Source organism: Pristis pectinata, chromosome 5 (genome assembly GCF_009764475.1).
Source record: "Pristis pectinata isolate sPriPec2 chromosome 5, sPriPec2.1.pri, whole genome shotgun sequence".
NCBI lineage: Eukaryota > Metazoa > Chordata > Chondrichthyes > Rhinopristiformes > Pristidae > Pristis > Pristis pectinata.
In genome coordinates, this window is record NC_067409.1 from 74,612,608 (window position 1) to 74,640,355 (window position 27,748).

At 44.5% G+C, this 27,748-nt stretch overlaps 1 protein-coding gene across 7 annotated transcripts in view; it reads right to left on the reverse strand.

Annotated features, from left to right (window-relative positions):
* The window catches only part of phactr1 (phosphatase and actin regulator 1), a 292,118-nt gene that overhangs the window by 131,896 nt on the left and 132,474 nt on the right, over positions 1 to 27,748 (reverse strand). For 2 of the 7 annotated variants that reach the window (XM_052016090.1, XM_052016088.1), the window contains exon 1: positions 13,329 to 13,692. The exons of 4 other annotated variants lie outside the window; for them this stretch is intronic. In XM_052016090.1, the coding sequence (XP_051872050.1) occupies positions 13,329 to 13,560 (232 nt within the window). In that variant the 5' untranslated portion in view covers positions 13,561 to 13,692. Of the gene's footprint in view, positions 1 to 13,328; positions 13,693 to 14,669; positions 14,763 to 27,748 lie in introns of those variants that run through there. One more of the 7 variants, XM_052016091.1, reaches the window with a different exon arrangement.

Consider the following 27,748-nt stretch of genomic DNA (forward strand, 5'->3'; position numbering starts at 1 on the left):
TACACCTCTATCAAGTCACCTCTCATCCTCCTTCTCTCCAAAGAGAAAAGCCCTAGATTGCTCAACCTATCCTCATACATGCTCTACAATCCAGGCAACATTCTGGTAAATCTCCTCTGCACGCTCTCTAAAGCTTCCACATCCTTTCTATAATGAGGCAACCAGAACTGAACACAATACTCCAACTGTGGTCTGACCAAAGTTCTATAGAGCTGCAACATCACCTACCGGCTCTTGAACTCAATACCCCGACTAATGAAGGCCAACACTCCATACGCCTTCTTAACAACCCTATCAACCTGCGTGGCAACCTTGAGGAATCTATGGACGTGGACTCCAAGATCCCTCTGTTCCTCCACACTGCTAAAAGTCTTGCCATTAACCTTGTATTCTGCCTTCAAATTCGATCTTCCGAAGTGTATCACTTCACATTTATCCAGGTTGAACTCCATCTGCCACTTCTCGGCCCAGCTCTGCATTCTATCAATCTCCTGTTGTAATCTACAGCAACCTTCTACACTATCCACAACACCACCAACCTTTGTATCATCAGCAAACTTACTAACCCACCCTTCCACATCCTCATCCAAGTCATTTATAAAAATCACAAAGAGCAGGGGTCCCAGAGCAGATCCCTGCAGAACACCACTGGTCACTGACCTCCAGGCAGAATACACTCCATCTACCACTTCTATGGGCGAGCCAATTCTGAATCCACACAGCCAAGTTTCCCTGGATTCCATGCCTCCTGACTTTCTGAATAAGCCTTCCATGAGGAACCTTATCAAACGCCTTAGTGAAATCCATGTACACCACACCCACTGCTCTACTTTCATTAATGTGCTTTGTCACATCCTCAAAGAATTCAGTCAGGCTCGTGAGGCTTTTAGATTTTTGTGCCTTATAAGTATATATATTAATTGTAAACTATGAATTCATTCTTTAAATATTAGCAATTGCTTCTTCCTATCATACCTCTTATTGTAGTTTCCCAATCGACCATAGCCAATTCACGGACTCACACCTTTATATCGAATTAAGACCTTGATTTCAGACTGAAGTAAATCATTCTAAATCGCGACATAACGTCGTACTATGATTACTCTTCCTTAACTGTCCCTTAACTAACAGATTATGAATTAACAATTTCTCATGGCACCAAACTAGATTTAAAAAAGCCTGATCCCTCATCGACTCAACATACTGAACTAGAAAACTCTTACACACTTCATGAATTCATTCTCCACACTATTGCCATGAACCTGGTTTGTCTAATTTACATGTAGTTTAACCCCCTGATTGTTGTATTACTCTTATCGCATAGACTGCTCATTTCCTGATTTACACTCTGTCCTATGTTGCTATTATTCTTTGGGGGGCCTACAGACAATTCCTGCTTATGTTTTTACTGTTTCTTGGCAGTGCCCAAGCTGTTCCAATTCATTGATTATCTTAGCTAAGATCCTTCCTCTTTCCTGCCTTAATTCCATTCTTTAGTATCAGGGTTATCCTGATTCCTTTTCCATTTTTCCTACCTCTTCTAAACAGTTATGTGTTCTGAAATATTTGATTTTGAATTTTGCTCACGTTGCAACCACTTCTCTGAAAAGGCTATTAGATAGTACTCATTACTTGTGCCATTAATTCACCCCTGTTGTTATGACATATATACACAGAATACATATGTATACAGAAACCTGAAGTCCCATACTACCAGGTTCAGGAACAGCTACTTTCCTACAACCATCAGGTATTGAACCGACCTGCACAACCTTAATTCTACCTCAGCAATGGAACACTATAGACCACCTCTTTTGCACAACCATGGATTTGTCTCCAATTGTGTTTTTTTGCACCAATGACTTGCTTTGCACACAGTCTTTTTGTTTCTTTTCATTGTCCTGTATAATTTATATATAGTGTGTTGTCTGAACCTACATGCCTGCAATGCTGCTGCAAGCAAGTTTTTCATCTTACCTGTACCTCACCGTACTTGTGCACATGACAATAAATTCAACTTAACTTGAATGCTGCATGCTTTCACATAAAGAGTCATTGATTTTCTTAAATAATTTTTCCTTATTCTGTCTCTAATTGTAGACTTTCCCTTATGTTTGGCATTCCCTGTCTCTTCCTGACAGTCGTTATATCAGTCACTACTACTACTTGTCAAAAAACAAACTGCTGGAGGAACACAGCAGGTTGAGCAGTATCTGTAGAGGCAAAGGAATGTTTCAGATCGAGACCCTGCATGAGGACTGAGAATGTAGAGGGAAGATCGTCAGTATAAAGAGGTGAAAGGTAGCTATCTCTCCTCTCCACTCTAAGTCCCGATGCAGAATCTCGATACAAAATGTGAACTGTCCACTTCCCTCCACAGATGCTGCCTGACCTGCTGAGTTCCTCCAGCATTTTGTGTTTGTTGCTCCAGATTTCCAGCATCTGCAGTCTCTTGTGTCTCCACTACTAATGTATATCAGGCTGAACCACCCAGTCTAATGGGCGAATTCTAATGGAAGAATAGGATCTTCCTTGAAAACAAGGATGAACACTAGCTTCACTTCTCCATGTAGAACCCCCCTCCTTACCTCTGTGAGGAGCTCATGGTGTCTCTGTCCCTGGCTCCGGTTTCTTCCCCCTACACTGTGTGTGCAGATGCTGGAAATCTGGAGCAACACACAAAGGAGCTGGAGGAACCCAGCGGGTCAGCCAGCGCCTATGGAGGGAAATGGACAGTCAACGTTTCGGGTTGATACCTTTCATCAGGACTGGGAGGAGGGGAGGTAGCCAGTATAAAAGGGTGGGGGAGGAAGGAGCTGGCAGGTGATAGGTGTGTCCAGGTGAAAGGGGTGATCAGCTGGTGAGGGAGGGAGGAGAGTGGGAGTGATGTAAGAAGCTGGGAAACGATAGGTGGAAGTGACAAAGGGATGAAGAAGATGGAATCTGATAGGAGAGGACAGTGGACCATGGAATAAAGGGAAAGAGAAGGGGAGGGGAGGGGAACAAGTGGGAGGAACGTGTGGGTGATGGGCAAATCGAGAGGGCAGGGGAGGGGAAAGAGGTAGTGTGATGGGGGCCGGTGGGATCAGGAGGAAAAAAGGGGGGGGGGGGTGGGGAGGGCCAAGGGGGAGTGGTTACCGGAAGTTAGAGAATTCAACGTTCATGCCATCAGGTTGGAGACTGCCAAGGCAGAATATGAGGTGTTGTTCCTCTAATCTGGGACTAGCCTCAACCCAGCAGTGGAAGAGGCCGTGGAGAGACATGTCCGTGAGGGAATGGGACGTGGAATTAAAATGGCTGGCCCTCGGGAGATCCCTGCTGGTATGGCAGACAGAGTGAAGGTGCTCGACGAAGTGGTCCCCCAATCTGCGTTGGGTCTCACCAACATAGAAGGGGCTGCACCGGGAACACTGGATGAAATAAATGATGTCAATGGATTCACATGTGAAGGACTGCCTCACCTGGAAGGACTGTTTAGGGCCCTGGATAGTGGTGAGGGAGGAGGTGTAGGGGGCAGGTCTAACACTTAGTGCGGTTGCAGGATGGTTGTGTATAGTTGTGCACCTTGCATTTCAGCAGCGATCGATTGCCTGTCAGCAGAATGCAATGCATGTTCAGACAACAAAAAGATACCAGAGCTAAATGGGTTAACCGTCGAAGACAGGTTGCATGGAGGTTTCTTTTATTCACTTGAGAAGATTAACAGGCGACTCAGATAGAACATAAAACAGTACAGCCCACGATGTTGTGCCGAACTAATTAAGCTAATGACACCTAATTGCCTGCACGTGATCCATATCCCTTCATTCTCTGCATATTCACGTGTCTAAGAGCCTCTTAAATGCCACTGTCATATAGAAGCAGTCTAAACAGAGCTTCAGACACTTAGCAGAATGAGTGGACAAGGGAGTCATGGAGAGTGTGTTCACTAAGTCTATTTGCTCCAGGTTTTTCCTCATGTTTCTGTGAAGTGCCTTGTGAAGTTTTGTCAGAATGTATCATTTCTTGGAAGTTTTCTTGTGGGTGCAGGTCTTGACCCCCTTATTTAAGAAATGATATACTGGCGTTGGAGGCAGTCCAGAAGAGATCCGCTAGCTAATTCGCTAATACATGGAATGAGAGGGCTGTCCTATCATGAGCGGTGGAAGAAATTAGATCTATAGTCTTTGGAGTTTAGAAGAATGGGGCTGGTGGGGAGGGGGGGGGGTCTTTTGTAAAATCATAAGTGGGCATGACGGGAGATAATGAGATGTTGCCACTACTGGGAGAATCTTACACAAGGGCACGTAGCAACTTACAGTGGCTAATTAACCTACCAGCATGCACTCCTTTGGGGATGTGGGAGGAAACCACAGGGAGAAGGTATGAACTCCACACAGGCAGAAGGTATGAACTCCACACAGGCAGCAGGTGAAGTCAAGATTGAACCTGGGTCGCTGGAGCTGTGAGGCAGCAGAACTACTGGCTGATTCACTGCACCACCCTAAATCTGTAAAGGTTTTAACAAAAGCAAGCATATCTTTCATTGGAACAGAGATAGGCCATTAAGCCCCTCAAGTTTATATTGATCAGGAGTCTTCTGTACCTGTGTGCCTTAGCTCCATGTTCCCTTATACCTTAAGTAACAGTAATTCATCAGTTGGGTACTTTCCAATTGGACAGACTTTAGCTGTTTTCTCTGGGAGAGAGTGTTCCAGATTTCCACACACACTGTGTGAATAAGTGCTTCCGACCTTCACCGAGCGACCCACGTCAAACCTTAAGGTTATTATTTCCAGTTTTGTACTCTCCTGCCTGAGGCATGTTTCTCTTCATTTACCTCATCAATCTTTTAATCATTTTAAATACCTCAATTCAGTTCAGTATTAGAGAGCATGCATTTAAGGTGAGAGGGGGAAGTTCAAAGAAGATGTGCATGGCAAAATTTTTTTTTACACAGAGAGTGGTGGGTGCCTGGAATGTGCTGCCAGGGGTGGTGGTGGAAGCAGATATGATAGTGGTGTTTAAGAGGCTCTTAGACACAGGAATCTGCAGAGAATGGAGGGATATGGATCATGTGCAGGCAATTAGGTGTCATTAGCTTAATTGGTTCAGCACAACATTGTGGGCTGTACTGTTCTATGTTCTATCTAAGTCACCTGTTAATCTTCTCAAGTGAATGAAAGAAACCTCCATGCAACCTGCCTTCAATGGTTAACCGGTTTAGCCCCGGTATCTTTGTTGTCTGAACTTGCATTGCATTCCACTGACAAGCAAACGATCGCTGCTGAAATGCAAGGTGCAGAACTATACACAATGTCACAGAAGCAGTCTAACCAGAGCTTCAGACAACTTTAAGGAGATTTGGCATGTCATCAAAGACTGACAAACTTCTATAGATGTACAGTGGAAAGCATTCTGACTGGTTGCATCACAGCCTGGCATGGAACCTCCAATGCAAGAGGCTACAGAAAGAGGTGGACTCAGATAGTTCCATCATGGGTACAGCTCTCCCCACCGTCGAGGACACCTACAAAAGGCGATGTCTCAGGAAGGCAACATCCATCATCAGGGACCCCTACCATCCGGGCCATGCCCTCTTCTCGATGTTGCCATCAGGCAGGAGGTACAGGAGCCAGAAGACCCACACCTCAAGGTTCAACAACAGCTTCTTCCCCACTGCCATCGGGTTCTGAAAAACTCTAACACTACCTTGGACTATATTCATTTTCTCTCTCTCAATCTTGCACTAGTGTTGTTATGTTTATATTTCTTATTTTGCACCGTGTAAATTATGTATAATTTATGTTAATTTAAGTTTATGCTAACTTATGTTTGTCCTCATCTTGTATTGTATTGTGCTGTTACTCCATTTATACCCTGTGTATGTACGCCTGTGACAATAAATTTGAATTTGAACTTTGGTGATGCTGCTCAGAATAAGTAAGTGAAAAGGCTGCTCATAAGGTTAGAAACGTCACAGTATTGTAGGTCAGGGGGTCCAGAAGTGGTCAGTGACCCCAGGACAACATTCAGCGCCAAACACCATCAGGCCGGAAACTGTGGGCTACCCACACTAACCTCTGGAGATAGCTCAAACTTCGCCTGCTCCAACGTGCACTCCAGAGCCAGCTCCGTCAGTGGGACCTTCCACGTGGGCAGGGCCAGAACAAACCTAACCCACAAAGGCTGAAAGCACCTCGACCACAGGCTAAGGCATGCACTTCCTCAACCAGAGAGATGTAACATGTCCAGTCAGCTCCTTTAGCCTGCTGCCCCATTCAACAACACACAAAGCGCTGGAGGAACTCAGCAGGTCAGGCAGCATCTATGGAGGGAAGTGGATAGTCAATGTTTAGGGTCGAAACCCTTCAACAGTCCCATGTGATTTCCGAAAACTTTTGTGCCCCCATTCAATAACATCATTTGTGGTCTGGCTATAATCTCAATTCTGTGTTTTTGTCTACCACAACTTATTCAAAAAGATTAAACAAAAATTAAGAATTTTGCTTAAAAAAATTTAATAAGTTAAAATACTTTGACAAGTCAATTAATCTGAATTAACTATTATTTACTACAGCTAATTACATAGGTTTCCTTCCATTGAAATCAATCGTGTAACCTGACACAGGTTGATCCAATTATATCTCACGAGTACTACAAACAGCTCCCTGTAAGCTCGAGCCCTGGGGAACTGAAGGACACTGGCGGGTTTGCTGAGATTTACCTGCACAATGTGAGGCGTTGGAATGAATGACAGTGTGACTTGTGCAGGCTGAAGTCAGTGGCAAGAAGCAGTGGAGCATCACTTATAGAGCCACAGAGTCACACTGCACAGAAACAGGCCCTTCAGCCCACTGAGCCTGTGCTGACCATCAACCACCCATTCACACTAATCCTACATCAATCCTATTTTTTATTTTCCCCACATTCCCATCAACAGCCCACCACCCCCCCCCCCCTTGAGTCTACCACTCACCTACACTCTAACTTACAGTAGCCAATTAACCGACCAACCCGCACATCTTTGGGACGTGGGAGGAAACCAGAGCCCTTGGAGGAAACCCGAGCCCTTGGAGGAAACCCACGAGGTCACAGGGAGAACATGCAAACCCCACACGGACAGGACCCGAGTCTCTGGCGCTGTGATGCAGCAGCTCTACCAGCTGTGCCACTGTGGCGGCCCAAGCTGGTGACATTAGAGCGGCAGCTACACTCTGAAACAGGACAGCGGGCTGAAGAAAAGCCTGGAGGCCTTGCTCACCCCAGCTGTGCATTGCTGCTCCCACATCCTTAATTTTCATGAATGTTGACAGTAGAATCCAAGAAATGAATCCTTTATTTGTAAAATAAATTGGTACTTGTTGGGACTGGATTATGCAGTCTGGCCCTCCCTGCACATTGACGATGCCTCCTGTTCTGTTAAGCCACCCTGTTGGAGTGAAAGAACAGTCTGCTGGAGGAACACAGTGGGTCAGGCAGCATCTGAGGAGGGAAAGGGATGGTCAACCTTTCAGGTCGAGACCCTGCATCAGGACTGAGAGTGTAGATAGCCAGTATGAAGGGGCAAGAGGGAGGGGTGATAGGTGGAACCAAGTGAGGTGGCATGGTGGACAGATAGAGCCAGGGAGAGGACAGGGACAGGGGGATTTAGAGACAAAAGGTTCAAAGTTGATAAGTGGAACCCAATAAGGGAAGAATGATAGGCAGATGGAACCAGATGGGAGAGGGGATAGGAACGGTAGGGCGAGAGAAGAAACCCAGGTGGTAGGTGTGTAGGTGAGGGGCAGATGGATCCAGGTGGGGGAGAGATGGAAGAGGTGAACAAAGGGAGAGAGGCCCTGGGTGGACTGGTGGGAATGGGAAAGGAACACGGGATGTTGGAGGAACTCAGCGGGTCAGGCAGCATCTATGGAGGGAAATGGACAGGGTGGAGACCCTTGGACTGATGAAGGGTCATGACCCAAAATGTTGACCGTCCATTTCCCTCCACAGATGCTGCCTTACCCGCTGAGTTCCTCCAGCATTTTGTGTGTTGCTCCAGATTCCAGCATCTGCAGTCTCCTGTGTCTCCAAGGCACACAGGGGGTGTGGATTACCTTAAATTGGAAAAATCAATCTTCATATACTGGGTTGTAGACTACCCAAGCATAATACGAGGTGTTGTTCTTAACCTGCCTTGCCCCAACCATGCCTTAACAAAAAAATGGCGTGTACCCATCTCTTCAGGGAGGCCTGGTGTCTTTGTAAGGCAAGATGCACAAGGCCTTCCTGAGCACTTGAAATGAATGGTAGGTTCACTTGTAGGTCAAATTGTAAATCAGTACCTTGGGTTTGTGTTATTGACAGGTCAATTAACAAAATGTAACCCTACTCTTGGAAGCACTTGATGAGTGCAGCAATCTAGAATTGAATTACATTCCAAAAGAAAAAGGCTCTCTTGCAAAATGTAGATTATGCAAATTACTAAAACGTTAACCACATTCACGCTTGCACATATCTTAGAGGTGTATAGTTTGTTTTAGTTCTATTTCTCTGTGGGCTGTGCAGGTTGTAGTCCAGAGGACAGAGCTGACAGTCATGTGACCCGTTTAGGATGTGGCACAATAAGTGGGCCTAAAATATTCACCTAGTTTAAAATCAAAAGAGGGATCGCGACAGATTTATAATGTCAGATTAATATACCGCAGACATAATGCAGGAAATTTGTTTCCTGTTATATGAGTGACCTGTGAAGAGTCTCGTTTAAGGTCTTCATTTACAAATCAGAAGAAATGTCTTTAGCCAAGAGTGATGAGAATGTGAAGCCTATTACCACTGGGGTTGGGCGAGGGAAGTACTGTAGAAGCTTGTTGCTTCAGATTCCAGCATCTGCATTCTCTTGTGTCTCTGCTGTAGAAGTGTTTAAGGGAGGCTGTTAAAGTACATGAAGAAGAAAGAAAATGCAGGGTAAGTCTGTGTGGAGTTTGCACGTTCTCCCTGTGACCGCGTAAGTTTCCCCCGTGTGCTCCAGTTTCCTCCCACACCCTAGTGATTTGTGGGTTGGTGGGTTAATTGGAGACACAGGAGACTGCAGATGCTGGAAACTGGAGCAAAAGACAAGCTGCTGGAGGAAGTCAGCGGGTCAGCACCTTCATCTGGACTGTTCCCAACCACACATTGAGAAAAAAACTGCGTGTACCATTTCATGACGGAGGCCTGGTGTCTCTGTAAGACAAGGTGCTCAGCCCTTCCTGTGTGCTTGAAGCTTCAGGTGAAGCGACTCGACCCGAAATGTCAACTGTCCATTTCCCTCCACAGATACTGCCTGACCTGCTGAGTTCCTCCAACAGTTTACTTTTTGGTACGTTAATTGGCCGTTGTAAATTGCCCCTTGTATGTGGGTGATGGGAGTTGATGGGAATGTGGGGAGAATAAATTGGGATTCATGTGGGGTTAGCATAGATGGGTGTTTGATGGTCAGTGCGGACTCAGTGGGCTGAAGGGCCTGTTCCTGTGCTGTATGACCTATGACTTTAGATTGAGTTACACTGTCTTTCAGTGGGGGACTCTCATGTGGAGCATCAAAGCCAGCATGGGTCCACTGGCCCAGTGCCCTGCTTCTCGCTGGAAACACTATATAATACATTATGAAAGTCTTTAGTGTTAGAAAGAGATGGAACCAGGTCACTCTCTTTCGTAAGGCAACTTCATGTTTTCTCAGACAGCTGTCAGTCTGGAATAACCTCTGAGAGACCTGTGCCCTGAAAATACCAACACCCAGAGCACTGACTATGAGCGATGTCTCACAATAATAAATAATATTGCTTAAGCAGCTCGACACAAAAATTACATTCTGTTGTTAAATGGGAAACTACACACTGCTCAGTGTTAAGCTGGGCTGCATATCCCAGGTGGTGCACTGCTGTGGGTATACAGCAGCAGGAGAGATCCCCATGTTCGATATCCATTTTACACCAACATTTATAGCTGCACCATAGAAAGCATCCTATCCAGATGCATCACAGCTTGCTACGGCAACTGCTCTGTCCAAGACCTCAAGAAATTGCAGAGAGTTGTGAATGTAGCCCAGTCTATCACATAAAGCAGCCTCCCCTCCGTTGACTCTGTCTACACTTCTCGCTGCCTTGGAAAAGCAGCCAACATAATCAAGGACCTCTCCACCCCAGTCATTCTCTCTTCTCCCCCCTTCCGTCGTGCAGAAGATACAAAAGCTTGAGAGCACAAACCACCAGGCTCAAGGACAGCTTCTATCCCACTGTTATCAGACTCTTGAATGGACCTGTCATACACTAAAAGATGAACCCTTGATCTCATCATGGCCCTTGCACTTTATTTGTCCACCTGCACTGCACTTTCTTTGTTACTGCAATACTATATTCTGCATTCTGTTTTCCTTTTTACTACCTCAATGTACTTATGTATGGCATGATCTGTCTGCAAACAAGAGCTTTTCACTGTATCTTGTACACGTGACAATAATAAACCAATACCAATTCCACCCAGTGCAAACTAGTGACTAGTGAAATGAAGTTGTATTATGACATATAAATGTTCTACCAATCAGGTGGCTGGGCATGATGCGTAATGCTATTACAGCGCCAGTTCAATTCTGGCCGCTGTCTGTAAGGAGTTTGTACATTCTCCCCATGTGTCTGTGTGGGTTTCCTCCGATTTCCTCCCACATTCCAAAGACGTACAGGTTAGGAAGTTGTGGGCATGCTATGTTGGTGCCGGAAGTGTGGCGACACTTGCAGGCTGCCCCCAGAACACTCTACGCAAAAGATGTATTTCACTGTGTGTTTCAATGTACATGTGAATAATAAAGATATCTTATCTTATAAGTTACCGGACAAGCAGACAAGTTTTGGGCCCTTGATTCAGTGTGAACTCCACCAGGGCAGCTGGGCACTTGAAATTCATGCAATTCCAGGTCCCCCCAGCTCACGAACACCAACCTATGCATAGCCCGTACATACTGACAAGTATTTGGGAGACCGGTGGGATGGATTTGCCGGCTGCTGCAGGGCTGCAGCATCTTCTGCCATGTGGGAACTCGGTTCGTGGCCGCATTTCCCATTTGCCAACTGTTTGGGTTACGAACAGTTCTCAGGAACGGAACCCTGCCATAACCTGGGGATGACCTGCAGATAAATCTGAAATTAATACTTGTGTCAGTAACAGTGACTGTAAAAGTGCCGGGCTTTTGTAAAAACCCTGGTTCACTGAGGTCCTCCAGAGAAGGAAGTCCACTATGCCGGTTGACTTAGTTCTCCTTGGTTCAGGGGCAACCAGGGATGGACAATACATGATGTCATTGCCAGTGACATCCATATTCCGTGAAGAAACAAAAATACAAGCAGCTTTTGAATTAGGTTGTTCAACCGCAGATATCAGTAACACCTAGTGAAGAGTACAGCCATACTAGGGGTGGGACATTATTCCACTAACACCAACACCTGCTTGCCCTGACCTGGAGACTGTTTAGCAGGGCAAAGACGTCATTAAACTGGAAAGAGTGCAAAGAAGATTTACGAGAGTGTTTCCAGGAATCAAGGGCCTGAGCTATATGGAGAGGCTAAGCAGGCTAGGACTTATTCCTTGGCGTGTACGAGACTGAGGGGTGACCTTATATAGAGATATATAAAATCATGAGGGGCATAGATAAGGTGAATGGGCACAGTCTTTTTATCAGGGAAAAGGAATCAAAACCTAGTGGGTATAGGTTTAAGGTGAGTGGGGAAAGATTTAAAAGGGACCCGAGGGGCAACTTTTTCACACAGAGGGTGGAGCTGCTGGAGGAAGTGGTTGAGGCAGGTACAATATCAACATTTTTAAGATATTTGGACAGGTACATGGATAGGAAAGGTTAAGAGGGAATGGAACAAACGCAGGCAAATAGGACTAGCTTAGATGGGCACCTTGGTTGGCATGGATGAGTTGGACCGAAGGGCCTGTTTCTGTGAAGTATTGCTCTGTGACTCTGACTGATTTCCTGCAGCCGTGTTGTCAGCGGGGAACCTTAATTGGTAACTAAGTACGCTGGGGAAATGCTGGCCATCCACCAGAAGCTTCCAAATCTTTATGTCAGAGGTCAGCTTCCCCGTCAGGAGCCTGGAGTCATAATGACCAACTGCAAGGACAGGTCCACACCTGTCATCAAGATTGAAGAATGGTACATCTAATACAAAAAGAGAAATTGTTCCACATTTTCACTTTGCTGAAATATAATTGCATTAACGCCTGTTGTGAAGATGACAGGGCTCTATTTTTAGAAGGAGAGAAGATCATGAATAAACTATTAACTTGCTAATCTTCATATTAAGAACGAGCTAGTGCAGGCTCTCTCAGTATCTTTATTAACACACACATTTCTCTCAACATTTTAAGCCATTGTAGTTAATCTAATTGGTATCTTCAAACTCGCATTAAGAATGAGGTGAAATGGTGTGTTAGTGTTAGACCTATTACACAGAACACATGCATCAAATGGCTTTTATTTTGATAGGGCTGAGATCACTTATTTGAGAAAAACAACAAAGTATAAATAGATGTAAAAAGTCTGGCTGTGATGCTCCTAGATGGCTGCCAGTTACACTGACAATACAAAATAGGGTAATCTCACAACCGTTCCAGTTACATAATTCACAACACTGACCCTGGAGTTCTTATTGTGAATGAGTGAATAAATAGCTGCTCCAGGAGCTCCCACAGAAACAGAGCTGGGTTCTTGCACCGAGATTACTACTGACTGCAGTCAGAGAGCTGAGAGGAGACCGCAATGTTCAGCATTCTACCTCTGCTGCAGCGATCAGCCTAAAGTACAAAAATATCTCCTTCTGCCTCATATCACTGCACCCCATTAGTGCCCAATGATTATTAATAGCTAATTTCTGATACCAAACCCTGATACCCTGCCGCCAGCCCTCAACACAGAGTTATTTGTGTAATATGCTTACCCTTGAACAGCTTGTGTTTATTACTGCTAACACTGGAAGCCAGATTCTCTTTACATGCACTGTTTTAGATACACCAATATTTGTGTAACTGCAACACCACATATTAAAATGTATTGCTGATTGATTACTAAAATCTTGATTTTGAGCATCAACTAAAAGCTACAAGGAACGATCCTAGACACATTAGTCTGTAAAGCTTCAGAATGCCTGATTTTGCCTCACAGAAAGATCATAAAGAGGTCATGTCAGCTTCCGGCTGATCCACATGGAAGCTATTTTGCAATAACAGATTAATAAATGATTTAAGCAGTCGTTCAGGCAACACAGAACATTAAACAAAGGCAACAGCTCTTAACAATGCATACTATGATAGCACTGACACTTCCTTACCATCTTTAGCTCCCTCTCCACGGCTACAGTTGCTGCAAATGTGTTTGATCTCCTTGCCTATGTGGCACTGAATTACAAAGGAAACACTGTGGTTCACAGGCTCTTTCAGTGGCTTCATCCTCATGAAGTAAAGGGTCCTCTTCTTGGGCTTCTCCTCACTCATTCCGTGCACTGGTCTTTCTCTACAGCAGGAGGTGTGAGCCGTTCTGTGCAAGCAGAACAAGCCATCCATAGGCTAAAAGATTAGCAGCGAACTGCATCACAAGGAGATCAGGAGACGAGACCCCGGTCTACTTGTGGTGACCCTTCTGACTTGAAGCAATCCAAATTTAGATAAACTGAAGGGCACGCACAGCGCGTTGGCTCTTTGCACCTTCTCTCCCTTCCTCACACATACACAATCAGCCTGATCAACAGTCCAGGCGCTAATCAGTCCGGGCGACAGGATGCATCCCTCAGAGTTTCCGAGATGCAGTACACAGCACACCTGAACCAAAATAATTAACCCTTTCCTTAATGGCAAGGTGGGAGCTGTATCAGAAGAGTTAACTCTGGACAGAAAAGAATTGCTGCCACAGTCCAATTTGCTGAGCTAATTACTCACAGAATAAACTTCAATCCTCTGGTACCAATGTTAATATGTTTGGTGTAGAATTACATTTATTCATTGGCTGAATGGGAAGCCGCCCCTTGGCACTTTAATAAAAAGCAACCCAGAAGTATTAATTCCATAAATAAACAACATCCTCTGGCGGTAACAGGACACACACACACACACACACACACACACACACACACACACACACACACACACACACACACACACACACACACACACACTCTGATCTACTGTACTACTTTCTGCCCACATTATATTTGCATTTTCAGAGGTATTATCATTGCATACTTCAGTTAAAAATTCCTAACAATGGGTTCCAAAATGCTAAACAAATTCAGCAGTCATATCTGTAATAGTGTCTCACTGCTGAACACCAGTGTGAGCCTGGATCGGGGACTCTGTGAATCCCAATGATGTTGAAGTGCAAGCTGTCTGGAAAGTTACAGACTATGCACCAAGCTCTCTGACGAGGCATCATTGCTCCTATATAGCCTCCAGCCCTCCCCTCCCCAAAACCCCACCACAACAGCTTGAAAGCTTTGGCGGGAGAACATTCCATGACAAATTTAACAGAAGAATTATTTTTGCCTTTTCTGTTAACGTTCAGTGACCTCCCATAATCTGGTAGTAATTTACTGCAGCAACTTTCCGATCTAAGTATTTGTTTGCTTCTACTTTAAGTCTAAAGATCTACTATTTAAAATCCAACTTTATGCCCTTACCCAAGTGCATTCATTCATTCATGGCCGGGAAGTCACCTCAGGTGGACTACTTTGAGGTGGACGTGAGAAGCCCACGACAGTATGGATTGAAAGCTGGGTACAGAAAAAAATGGTAGGATTAAAGGAAATCCCCTCAATGTATGGTTTTCAAGATAAATACGCTGTACATTCTCATATTTTGTTATGACATAAAATGAGTATTTGATGGTTAGCATGGATTCTGTGGCCAAAGGGCCTGTTTCCATGGGTGAATCCGTAACTCATTGAGAAGGAGGCCATTCTGCCCATTGAGTCTATGGCAGCTCTTGGAGCATTCCCATCAGTCTCATCCCCAATTTATTTCCCTGTAACCTATCAACCCATCAACACCTCCCCCCACCCCATTCTCCTGCTATTCACCTACAATAAGGGCAAAGACATAGATACGGATCAAGACAGGGACACACGAGACTGCAGATGCTGGTGTCTTAGGCGAAAAACAAACTGCTGGAGGAACTCAGCGAGTCAGGCAGCATCTGTGGAGGGAAATGACAGTCGACATTTCAGGTTGATACCCTTCATCTGGATTACTTTTTTTTAATTTGACGGTGGGATGGAAGAAAGTAGTGAAATTGATGAGTTCCACACAGGTGCAGGGGCAGCACCAATGCAGTTGTCGACTTAGCGGAGAAAGAGTTGGGGAGTGGTACCAGAGAAGGTTTGGAAGAAACACCGCTCCATGTAGCCAACGAAAAGGCAGGTATATCTGGGCCCATGTAAGTGCCTATGGCTACACTTCTGATTTGTAGAAAGTGGGAAGAATCAAAAGTGAAGTTGTTCAGGGTAAGCACAAGTTCTGCCAGGCAGAAGAGAGTATTAGTAGAGGGGAACTGGTTGGATCTGTGTTCTAGAAAAAAATGGAGGGCCTTCGAGGCTTCCTGATGGGGAATGAATGTATGTAGGGACTGGACGTCCATGATGAAAGAATTGGAAGTTGTTAAAATGGTGGAGAGCATGCAAGCCTTTGCAGATGTAGGTGGGAAAGGACTGCACAAGGGGGGACAAGATAGAGTTGATAGCGACATCCATCAAAGTCAGGTAGAGTTAAGGTACACATCTGGCACACTCTGAACGAACGGCAGAATGGAGGAGCAAGTCAGAGGCTTCTGTTCCTGTGTTCTAGAGCTAAGAGGAAGTGGGAAGAGACCCTCTCAAAGATTTGTGCTCAAAGCAGAGGCATTCATGATATGCAAGATAATCTGGACTCTGAACCTGGAGGTGTGGTGTTGAAATTTGTAGCTGATATCAAACTGAGAGGAATACCAATTATTTTGAGGACTGCACCAAAATACAGAAAGACACATAAAGGCTTGGAAAGTGGGTGGATAAATGGCAAATTAAATTCAATATAACATAATGAAGTACGCGCTTGTTCATTGTGGTAGGAGGAATAATGAGAACATTTATTCATTTAAAGTAAGGCATGAAATGGAGGAGGGGAGCAAGAAATCAGGGAAAGCAATCCAAAAACCACTGAATGAAGCAGTGAAAGGTAAGGGTGCAAACCAATGCACTTGGGTTCATTCCCAGAGGAACAGAAGACAAAGCGGGGATGTTATAATGGGAGGTTTTGGGATTGAAGCTGGTTAACAGTGGGGATTGGGAATTGGGATCTCAATGTGTGACTAACCCAAGCTTGTTGGACCCAGCATAGGACACATACAAAATTCATGCAGTGATCTCATTAATGTGATTTCAACAATCAGTCAGTCACTGCTAACCACGACGTTTTATGCCATGAAATTAACCAGTGAATAGTTACCACCAATTTAAGTTATTTAGCACCAACTACAGCCAGAATGCTCAGGGTATGGAGTTGTGAGGGTGGGTGTTACTGGCAGAGTGTGGGGCATTCTGGGGCGGAACTAGCTGACAACGTCAATCCAGTGACTGTGGCTGCCTGCTGGAAGGGATGTCAGGATACGAGGAACGGTGAGGCAGGCTCTGCCCACTTTCCAACCAGGCTCAGGCAGATTTGCTGGGCCAGGTGGAGAGAAGAGGGGGTGAGGCTCCTCTAACCAAAGCAGTAGGAAGCTCTCCAGGCATACAGGGAGGTTTTGTTTCATTTATTCATTTTTCAGCATGTGAGGCCACCATTTATTACCACCCCCTAACTGTGGCATAACACACAAAATACTGGAGGAGCTCAGCGGGTCAGGCAGCAGTTATGGAAGGAAATGGATGGTTGATGTTTTGGGTCCATACCCTCCATCTTTTGTGTGTTGCGCCAGATTCCAGCATCTGCAGTCTCTTGTGTCTCATTAAGCGATCTCTGAATGTGGGTTAGTGTCACATAAATGCCAGGTTAAGTAAGGAAGGGTTTTTTACATCACTCCTGCAACAATTACTGTTTCCTTTTAAATTCAAGGTTATTGATTAAATTTAATAAAGTGGGATTTAAACTCAGGTCTTTTGATTAATGGCTTCTGGATTAGTAGTCTAGTGATTTAACTACTGTGCCACACCTATAACTAGTGCTTCTGATGTGAGGTGTCACACCATGAAGATATAATGTCACAAGGTTTGATGGCCTCTTATGCATCTTCTTCTCAGTAATTGTCCCCTCAGTCCCAAGTCCCAGTAACTGAAGCTTCATACACTGCTCAAAGTGATTCACTCCCATCACAACGACTAACCCTACCCATGGTAGGGTCATGAAGAAGGGGGGGGTTTGGCACGCTGGCTTTCATCAGTCAGGGCACTGAGTTGGGACGTTATGTTGCAGTTGTATAAGACTTTCCGCAGGAATCGCTCTCTCCGCGACTCCCTTGTCCACTCGTCCCTCCCCAATGATAACCCTCCCGGCACTTATCCCTGCAATCATACCAAGTGCTACACCTATCCCTACACCTCCTCCCTTCACCATTCAGGGCCCCAGACAGTCCTTCCAGGTGAGGCAGCACTTCACTTGTGAATTCGAGGGTGTCATTTATTGCATCCGGTGCTCCCGGTGCGGCCTCCTCTACATCGGTGAGACCCAAAGCAGACAGGGTGACTGCTTCATCGAGCACCTTTGCTCCGTCTGCTGCAAAAGCAAGGATCTCACGGTGGCCACCCACTTTAGTTCCCCATCCCAATCCCATACTGACTTGTCTATCTACAGCATTCTCTACTGCCATGTTGAAGCCAGACACAGGTTGGAGGAACAATACCTCATATTCCGCCTCGGTGGTCTCCAACCTGATGGCCTCAACATCGATTTCTCTAGCTTCTTGTAAACCCTCCTCTCTTCCCCTTCCTTTTTCTCCCCTCCTCCCCTTTGTTTTCCCTCATTCCTGTGGCCCACTCACCGCTTCCCTTTCCCCTCCCCCACCCTCATGACCTGCCCATCCATTCCCCACCTCCTTCCCTTTATTCCATGGTCCACTGCCCTCTCCGACCGGATTCCTCCTTCTTCAGCCCTTTGTCTCTTCTACCTATCATCTCTCAGCTTCTTACATCACTCCCTTTCATCTCCTCTCCCCCACCCACCTACCTTCCCCCTCTCACCTGGACTCACCTATCACCTGCCAGCATGTGCCCCTCCCCCTCCCCCCACCTTCTTATTCTGGCTTCTGCCCTCTTCCTTTCCAGTCCTGATGAAGGGTCTCGGCCCGAAACATCAAATGTTCATTTCCCTCCATAGATGCTGCCTGACCTGCTGAGTTCCTCCAGCATTTTGTGTGTGTTGTCCCATTACAGATGCACGCATTATAACTTCCACAAAAAGTCAAACCTGCGGAAGTATTTTGCATCCGGTGACTGGTGCTGATATAAAGTCTAAATAATTCTGCTTCTAGTGTACCACAAACTTATCCACACTGAAGCCACCTCCTACTCATTTACCTCATTACTAACTACGTTGGATTGCACACCCACAATGGCAGAAGCAATAGGTTCTAGATAAACAGTGAGCAATGAGGCGGGGAATGTCATAACTGCATTTTTCCAACTTTTGTTCATCACTCACAAAAAATCCTCCCCAAACACTGGCTCATCTGTACAAACCCAGATCAGATACCAGCTATGAATGGGATTATTAATCAGTTTCACTTGTTACTTAATTAAAATCAAAAAAAAAACTACAGATGCTGGAAATCTGAAAAAAAACCAGAAATGTTCAGATCTTCAGAGAGCATCTGTAGAGAAAGAAAGAACAATTAATGTTTCAGGTTGAAGCATCAGAAACATTAACTCTGTTTCTTTCTCCACAGATGCTGTCTGACCTGCTGAGTGTTTCCTGGTTCTTCCGATTTTATTTCACTTGTCGGTTAGTTTTAAGAGGGAAGAGTATGATGTCAAAGATTAGAGAGAACACAGAGGCAGTAGCAACTACTGACAGATGCCATGTGGCACTGTACCTAACCAAATCCTGACCAACAGTCTTGGATGGCAGGGACTTCATTGGCAGCCAAAACCCTAATACGTTCCCAGCACCTCTGCCCCAGTCAAAACATGGGTGTTACCCTCACCGCCTGTTTCCTGCAGTTTCCCTCCCTATCCTATCCACCAGTTTTCTCATAACTTTAACGAAGCACACACAAGCTCCCTGGATTCACAGTGCCTTTATATAGCATCATTCATGTCCCTTTCAGGACATTACAAAACACTTCAAAGCAAATCAAATATCCTGGAAATGAAGAGACTGCTGTAATGTAGGAAAAGCAGCAACAAACCTGTGCACAGTAAGATCCCATAGCAAGTAATATGATAATCAACAGAAGGTGTGCCTTTTGTGACGTCTGTTGGGGATAAATACTGGCTAAGATTTATAACAGAATGCCTCAACTCTTTGTCAAAACATTCATGCAAGAAGGGGGTCAGGGGAAACTGTAAAGCAGGCAACCCCTGAGAGACACTGTTGAGCTTCTGTGGAGTAACCTCAATGATCTGCTTCAATGAAATAGGCCTTCCAGTTCCAGCTGTCAGGAGAGAGAGAGAGAGAGAGAGAGAAAGAGAGAGAGAGAGAGAGAGAGAGAGAGAACATGAGAAAGAGAAGAGAGAAAACGCGAGTGAGAGAGACAGAGCTCGCTCAGGAGGATGGAGTGGAGAGTAAAGGGGCTCAGGAGAGGGAAGAGAGAGAAGGGGCTCGGGAGAGGGTAGGGGTAGAGAGAGAAAGAGAAAGAAAGAGAGAGAGAGCTCAGGAGAGGGTGGAGAGAGAGAACACAGGAGAGAGTGGAGAGAAAGTGAGAGGGAGGAGAGAGAGCTTGGCAGAGGGTGGAGAGAGATAGAGCTCAGGAGGAGGAGGAAGGAGAGAGAGCTCAGGAGAGGGTGGAGAAAGAGAGAAAGAGCAGTCGGAAGAGGGTGGAGAACGTGAGAGAGAGTAAGAGTTCAGTGAGAGGGAGAGAGCTCAGGAGGAGGATAAAGAGAGAGCTCTATAGAGGGAGGAAGGAAAGAGCTCGGGAGGGGGAGAGAGAGAAAGAGAAAGCCCAGTAGAGGGAGCTCTAGAGAAATAGAGAAAACAAAGCTCAGAAAAGGGATGAGAGAGAGTAGGAGCCAGTAAAATAAGAGATGAAGATAACAGATTTGAAGAGTGCGCATTATGGGAGTGGAAGTTAATAAACTGGGGGAAATGGCAAACTGGTGGGAAACTTTCCAAAGGGCATCAACAGAGAAGGGAAATATATTCCACTAATAGGAAAGAAAAAAAACAGACTACGGGCCACATCCTCAAAGTGTGAACTTATGAATTCACACATCGTTATGAAGGAATATAAAAAAAAGTATTGGTGTTCTACAGATATGTAAAGCAAAGAATGTTTTGGGATGGGGACCAATAAATTCAGGGGAAATGATAGAAAAACAGAAACTACACCATCATGAAATAGAAACAAACAGAGAATCAGATTAAGATATTAATTGATATATTAAGTTTTCTTGGTTTCCACCTGATAATTGAGATCCCTTTTGTTTCCCCTGTACCTCACCCTTCTCTGCAACTCAAAACATCTTTAATTTGTGACTTTTCTCAGTTCTAATGAAGGGTCTGAAACATTTCTCCCTCCACAGATGCTGCCTGACCTGCTGCGTATTTTCTGTCCATATTAAAAACAGTATTAAAACAGTTGAGATAGAAATGGAAACTTAATTGGCAACCCATTCAAACTAAGAAGAAACATATACCCAGAAATGTATGGTAAACACCCACACATTCTCAAGGGAACAAGGGAGGAGATAAAAGAGACACTATATAGAAGACAATGCAACAGACTGACAGAAAATAAATAATTGCCTACATTAGATAACACAATGCTGCTTTTTCAGTGTAATGTAAAACTAAATGGTTTTAAGCATAAATGGCAACTATTTCTGGCTTAAATCACGCCATTCCAGTCAGGATAAGGCTAGTATGTCCAACTCACACCTAATGACATCAGTCCTTATGAAAGCTATTTTCCAGTGTTCCCAAAATAAACTGGAGCTCTCAGATCCAGGCAATGAATATTGTTTATCAATCACAAAATAAAAGCACTGCAGGCTCACTTGGAGTGCCACTTAAAGGGCCACTTACATTACAGCGGGAAACTTCAGCAGACTCTGCACAGAATTCTAAAGGCTATTTTCATGGACATGGAAATACTCAGTCACCAGAGGTATGCTTAAACTTCAACTCTCGCTAAGTACTTACCAATACAGTTTCAGTGTTGCAATACTGTTCCAGTACATCACTGGCACATCCCTCCCCATCACTGGAAGTATCTACATGAGATGCTGCCTCAAGAAGGCAACATATATCATCAAAGATCCCCACCATCCGGGCCATGCCATCTTCTCGCAGCTACCATCGGGCAGGAGATACAGAAGTCTGAAGTCCCACACCACCAGGTTCAAGAACGGCTACTTCTCTTCAACCATTTGGTTCTTGAACAAACCTAATCACCACCTTAGTATAGCAACACTGACTACTTTGATCACTTTGCACTACAATGATCCTTGTTTTTTTTGCTCTAATTGTGTTCTTTCTTGTATAATTTTTGTATAATTTATGCTTAGTTTATGTTTTTCTTGTGAATTTTGTCTCTTTCATGCTATGTGTTTGTGATGCTGCTGCAAGTAAGTTTTTCATTGTACCTGTGCATACATGTACTTGTGCATATGACAACAAACAAACAGGTAGCTTGACTACCTGTGGAATTCATGTCTTAGGTGATGGGGTGGGGGGAAAGGGCAGGAGTTTTGCATGCTGCTCACACCATCGTTCTTGTCTGTAGTTCACGTATTACGTGTACGTGGCAGAATTTGGCAGGACAAGTATCAAACCAATGGTATGGCGGGATTAATAACCAGCTGTGGAGGCCGGCAAATCTTTGGATCTTCTTGCAGAGAGCATTGAGTCTTTGGAACTCTCTACCCTGGAGGCTTGTGGAGGCTGGATCTCTGTGAGTATTTAAAAGGAGGCAGGTAAATTTTTGAAAGATAAGGGAATTGAGGGCAATGGGGAACTGGCACAGAAGAAGGGACGAGGCCTGGGCCAGAAGGACCATGTTCATGTTGAACTGTGGGACAGACTTAAGGGGCCAAGTGGCCTACTCCCACTCCTGTTTTCTTGTATTTTTATCATGTTTTCTACTGTTCAAAGACAGGGCTGTTTAAAGGGTAGGTTGCTACTTCAAGGCAGGGTGGAAGTGATTGGATAACCTCATTGTCAGTCATACTGACATCACCTACATCATACTTATGTCTCTTATGATTGGGTAACCCTGCTGTCAGTCATACTTGCATCTATCAAGCCTCACATTCCATTTGACAAGGACAGGAGGTGCACTGCAATGGTGCAGTCATGATTTGCAATCCTGTCGTCCTGAAACAAACGGACAACACAATCTACCTGCTAGGTTGTCATATGGTTGGATTTTCCACATGGTAGGTTCATTCCTAAGATTGTGTGGCATTGGGGCAAATAACTGATCAGGGGACAAGTTGACGAGAAAATAGAAATCAGTAAAGTTGAGTAAAGGGCAGATATTTGGGTTGGAGGAACATCAAAACTGGTATTACAGAGAGGTCGGTGCTGGGACCACTGTTAATAACCATTTGCATTAGCAGCAAACAAATCAATAGCAAAATTTGCAGACAACACCTAACTGGAGGATTTGCTAACAATGGACAAGAATGCAACATTACATAAGAGATTAAAATCATGCACGCTGGGCAGTTAAATGCCAAAGGCGATAAATTTGAGGTGACGTTCTTTGTTGGGAAAAGTAAAGACAATGCGTGGTTGAAAATAAAAGAGGGGGAAGTGAACAAGGGGATCTGGGTATTCAGCTGAACACATAATCATGGAGTTGTATAGCAGAGAAACAGGCCCTTCAGCCCACCACCGCCATGCTAACCCCATACCTATCAACACTAATTGCATTTGCCCGCATTAGGATAATGCCTTTTCTATTCTAGTGTCTGTCTAAAAGTTGTGATTGCATCTGATTCCACCACCTCCTCTGGCAGCTTGTTCACTCTCTCTGTTGTATAAAATCTTATCCCTCAGGTCCCCTTTAAAGCTCCTTCCTCCCACCTTAAACCTATGTCTTTGTGCTTTTGATATTTCTTCCATGGGAAAACAAGTGGCTATCTACCCTATCTATGCCTCTCATAACCTTACACACTTCTATCAGGTCACCCCTCGACCTCCTTCACTCCAGGCAAAACAGTCCCAGCCTATCCAATCTCTCTCCGTAATTAAAGTCCTCTAATCCAGGCAAGATCTTGATGAGTCTCCTCTGCACTCCCTCCAGCACAATCACATCCTTCCTGTATGTGGCGACTAGAAATGCACACAATACTCCAAGTGCAGCTGAACCAGTGTTTTGTAAAGTTACAATATAAGATCTGGGATGTTGTATTGCATGTCTCAACCTACCAAGGCAGTTTGTAGGTTAGAAGAGCAATAAAAAAAGCTAACAGAACACTGAGATTTATTGCAGGGAAAGTGGAATTGAAGTGGTTAAAGTTCAAGTTCAAGTTTATTGTCGTAGCATGTATCCACAGGGTATAAAAGCCATGAAAATTAGCTTTTTGCAGCAGCAGCACAATATATTACAAACATAAATTAACATAAACTTACATTAACTTAAATTACACATAACTTACACAACAAAATAAATAAACATAATGACACCAGTGTGAGTTGAGAGAGAGAGAAAAGAGGAATATAGCCTGAGGCAGTGTTAGGGTTTTTCAGGTCTTGTCAAGAACTTGATGGCATGGGGAAGAAGCTGTTGTCAAACCTTGAGGTGTAAAGTCAGTGCATTCTTGTATAGGCTCCCGATGGAGTGCCCCCAGAGTTTTGTGTGCAGTTCTGTTCCTCGCACTCTACAGAGGAGATGGACTTGGTGCAGAAGGAGCAGAAAGATTCACCCCAGAGGCATGAGAATTGAGCAATTGCTGCCATCAGAGTGCTCCTCGGTTGTTGAACTGATAAATAACTTTAGCCCACAGCCCAACCTGACATTGGTGAAAATCAAACAAACTGCAGACGCCGGAAATCTGAAACAGAGTCATAGAGCAATACAGCATGGATACAGGCCCTTTGGCCCAACAAATCCATGTCGACCATAAAAGAAAAATAAAACCAGAACATGCTGGGATTACTCAGCAGGTCAGGCAGCGTCTGTGGAGAGAGAACCAAAATTGCTGTGTCGCTCTGCACACATACTGCCTGAAGTACAGCCACTACTTCAGAGACTCAGGTTCAATCCTGACCTTGGGTGCTGTCTGTGTAGAGTTTGCACATTCTCCCTGTGACTGTGTGAGTTTCCCATTGGTTCTCTGGTTTCCTCTCACATCCCAAACAGTGCGTGGTAGTAGGTTAGTTGGTCACTGTAAATTGCCTTTAATATGTAGGTGAATGGTAGAATACTGGGGGGGGGGGGGAGTGGGAGGAGTGCTCCCTGTGACTTTTTTCATTGGAACGTGGGAGAATGAAGGGTGATCTTATAGAGGTATATAAAATCATGAGGAGCATAGATAGGGTGAATTCACACAGTCTTTTTTCCCAACGTTGGGGAAATCAAGAACTAGATGGCATAGGTTTAAGGTGAGAGCGGAGAGATTTATAGGAACCTAAAGGGCAACTTTTTCATCCAGATGCTGGTACATATGTGGAATAAGGCTGGCAGAGGAAGTGGTTGAGGCAGGTACATTAACAAAATTTAAAAGGTACTTGGACAGGTGCATGGATTGGAAAGGTTTAGAGGGATATAAGCCAAACACTGGCAAATGGGACTAGCTCAGATGGTAATCTTGGTCGGCTTGGACCATTTGCACTGAAGGGCCTGAGCTGTATGACTCTATGGCTGCATACTCTAGTTTCCTCCTACATCCCAAAGACGTGCGGGTTGGTTTGTTCATTGGCCTTAGTGTCTGGATAGTAGAGTCTAGGGGGGAGTTGGAGTTAATAAACTGGGATTAGTGTAGGATCTGTGTAAATGGGTTCCTGACGTCTGGCACAGCTTAGTGGGCCAAAGGGCCTGTTTCCTTGCTGCAACTCTCTATGACTATGCTACAGGACATAAACCCGTCACTGAATTGGATGTGTGATCCTGAGTATGGTTAAAAGCTGCAGCTTTACTTTTGTCTTAATGACAGAAGAAGTGTGTTATTGCTTCCACAGTCCCTGTTAGCCTATGCTCTGGTGACTGAGATCAAAGCTGTCCCCCAACTCTCATCCTGTTTTTGATGTTGGATACATAAACTGCTCGAAGCTCTCTGCAGTTTGTTACCATGTTTACATTTGGTGTTTAAGTTCGTCTTTTTCTTTAAATGTATTTTAAGTCATACTTTTGGTTTGCAACTGATTTGAACTGCCAATTTATTTCTCAGCATTGTGACCTGTGATCACATAAAATTAACATTAGCTGAGTAGCCTAACAAAGCTCCTCAGATTGCCTCTGGTTAATTATCTCAAATCTTGGCCAAATACTTTTCTAGTCCAAAACAGACAGCCTCACACGTATGGAATGAAACGTATCCGCCAGAGTTTTACCTCTTGTTTAATCAAGCAACATTTCTATTTACATTTTGCTCATCTACATTGCTTATTATACCACCAATCTTTGTCTCATTGGCCTGACTGAGCATATGACTCTCTACTGTGTATCTAAGTCACTTATAAATGTAACATGCGTATAGTTGAGTCCACAGCACAAATCCTGTGGGATGCCACCAGGCAGTTCTTTCCCATCTGTTATTCTGTCTCTGTCTTCTGTTGCTTTAAAAGCTGCTAACAAGGTCAATAATTTGCCTTCTACATTGAGAAATTTTAGTTAACAGTCCCTTATGTGAAGCCCTAGTAAATGACATCTGGACATTCATTTAAACAAACACATTAGACTGCTTTTCCTTCGGTTACTCCCTCAAAACAAATCAATTAGGCTCATTAGACACCACCTACCCCTTACAAATCCATTTTAACTCTTTCTAATCAAATCAAATTCTTCTAATTTCCTATATCAGTGAGTATTCTTCAGAAGTACTTTATTGGCTGAGATCGTGTACGGTGTAGTAGAAATGTTCTCTTTAAGGTCTAGCGGTTAGCGTAACGCTATTACAGTGCCAGTAACCCAGGTTCAATTCCAGCCACTGTCTGTAAGGAATTTGTACATTCTCCCTGTTTCTGTGTAGGTTTCCTCCAGATGCTCCAGTTTCCTCCCACATTCCAAAGACGTATGGGTTAGGAAATCTTGGGCATACTATGTTGGCGCCGGAAGTGTGGTGACACTTGCGGACTGCCCCCGAACACTCAAAGCAAAGATGCATTTCACTGTGTGTTTCGATGCATGTGAGACTAATGAAGATATCTTGTCTTATCTTATCCAGTTACTATGTCAACTACAGATTCCAATATCTTCCCTGCAACAGTTATTAGACTTCTGTCTATAACTTCTGAATGACTTTCTTTATTAATGGAATTTATAGGTGTATTTTTCTAACCTAGTTCCCGATTCAAGAAAGCTTTGGAAGATTATGGCTAAGGCACTGGCAAGTTCCCGACAGGCACCAGCCAGCAACTTCCAGACCGGGCTCCAACGTTGGACACTTCTGAGACCAGCGACAGACAACCAAGTTCTCATGTTCCGATCAGCTACCTGCCTGCTTAATCTGTACCAGGCTAAATGGGCACAAGTTCAGTAACCCACAAACAATCTGCTGGAAGAACTCAGTGAGCTGAGCAGCATCTGAGGGAGGAAAGGAACTGTTGATGTTTCAGGTCGAAACCCTGCATCAGGTCTGATGCAGTCAGTCCTGATGCAGGTTTTCAACCCAAAACGTCAACATTTCCTTTCCTCCCACAGATGCTGCTCGACCTGCTGTGTTCCCCCAGCAGATTTTTTATGTGGGAATAAGGCAAGTTTCTAGTACTTTATACTTCATTCATATTAATTTCATTAAACATTCATTTGAATTTAAACGACTTTCCTTCCATCATAAGTTCAGAAGTGAGGATATTCACTGACATCTCCACAATGTTTAAATCCATTCACAACTCCTCAGAAAAAGGAAGCATGCATGCTATCATGCAGCAAGACCGACACGGGCTGATAGGTGGCGAGAATTGGCATATCCCTTTATGCAAGGTACGACTCCAACTACTGGAGCACGTTTCCCTTGATGCCCATTGGCTTCAGTTTTACCAGGGCTCCATGATGCCTTTGTGTCAGTGACAGTCAGTCTCAGCTCACTTCAGGAATTCAGCACTTTACCCATTATTTTAGCCACACAGGAAGCCAGACAGTGACCAACTCCAGAGTGAGTCCAAATGCTATCCTTAACATTCAAGAGCATTACCATAACTAAATCCTTTACTAGCAACATTCTGGGGGTCACCAAAATTGACTGGATCAGCTATATAAATACTGTCAGAAAATGCTAGAAACACTCAATAAGTCAGGCAGCATCTATAGAAAGAGAAGCAGTTAATATCAGAACTATCAGAATGATAGAGAAATGGGGAGCTATGTGGGAGGGAAGGGTTAGATAGATCTTAGAGCAGGATAAAATGTCGGCACAACATTGTGGGCTGAAGGGCCCGTACTGTGCTGTAGTGTTCTATGCACATCAGG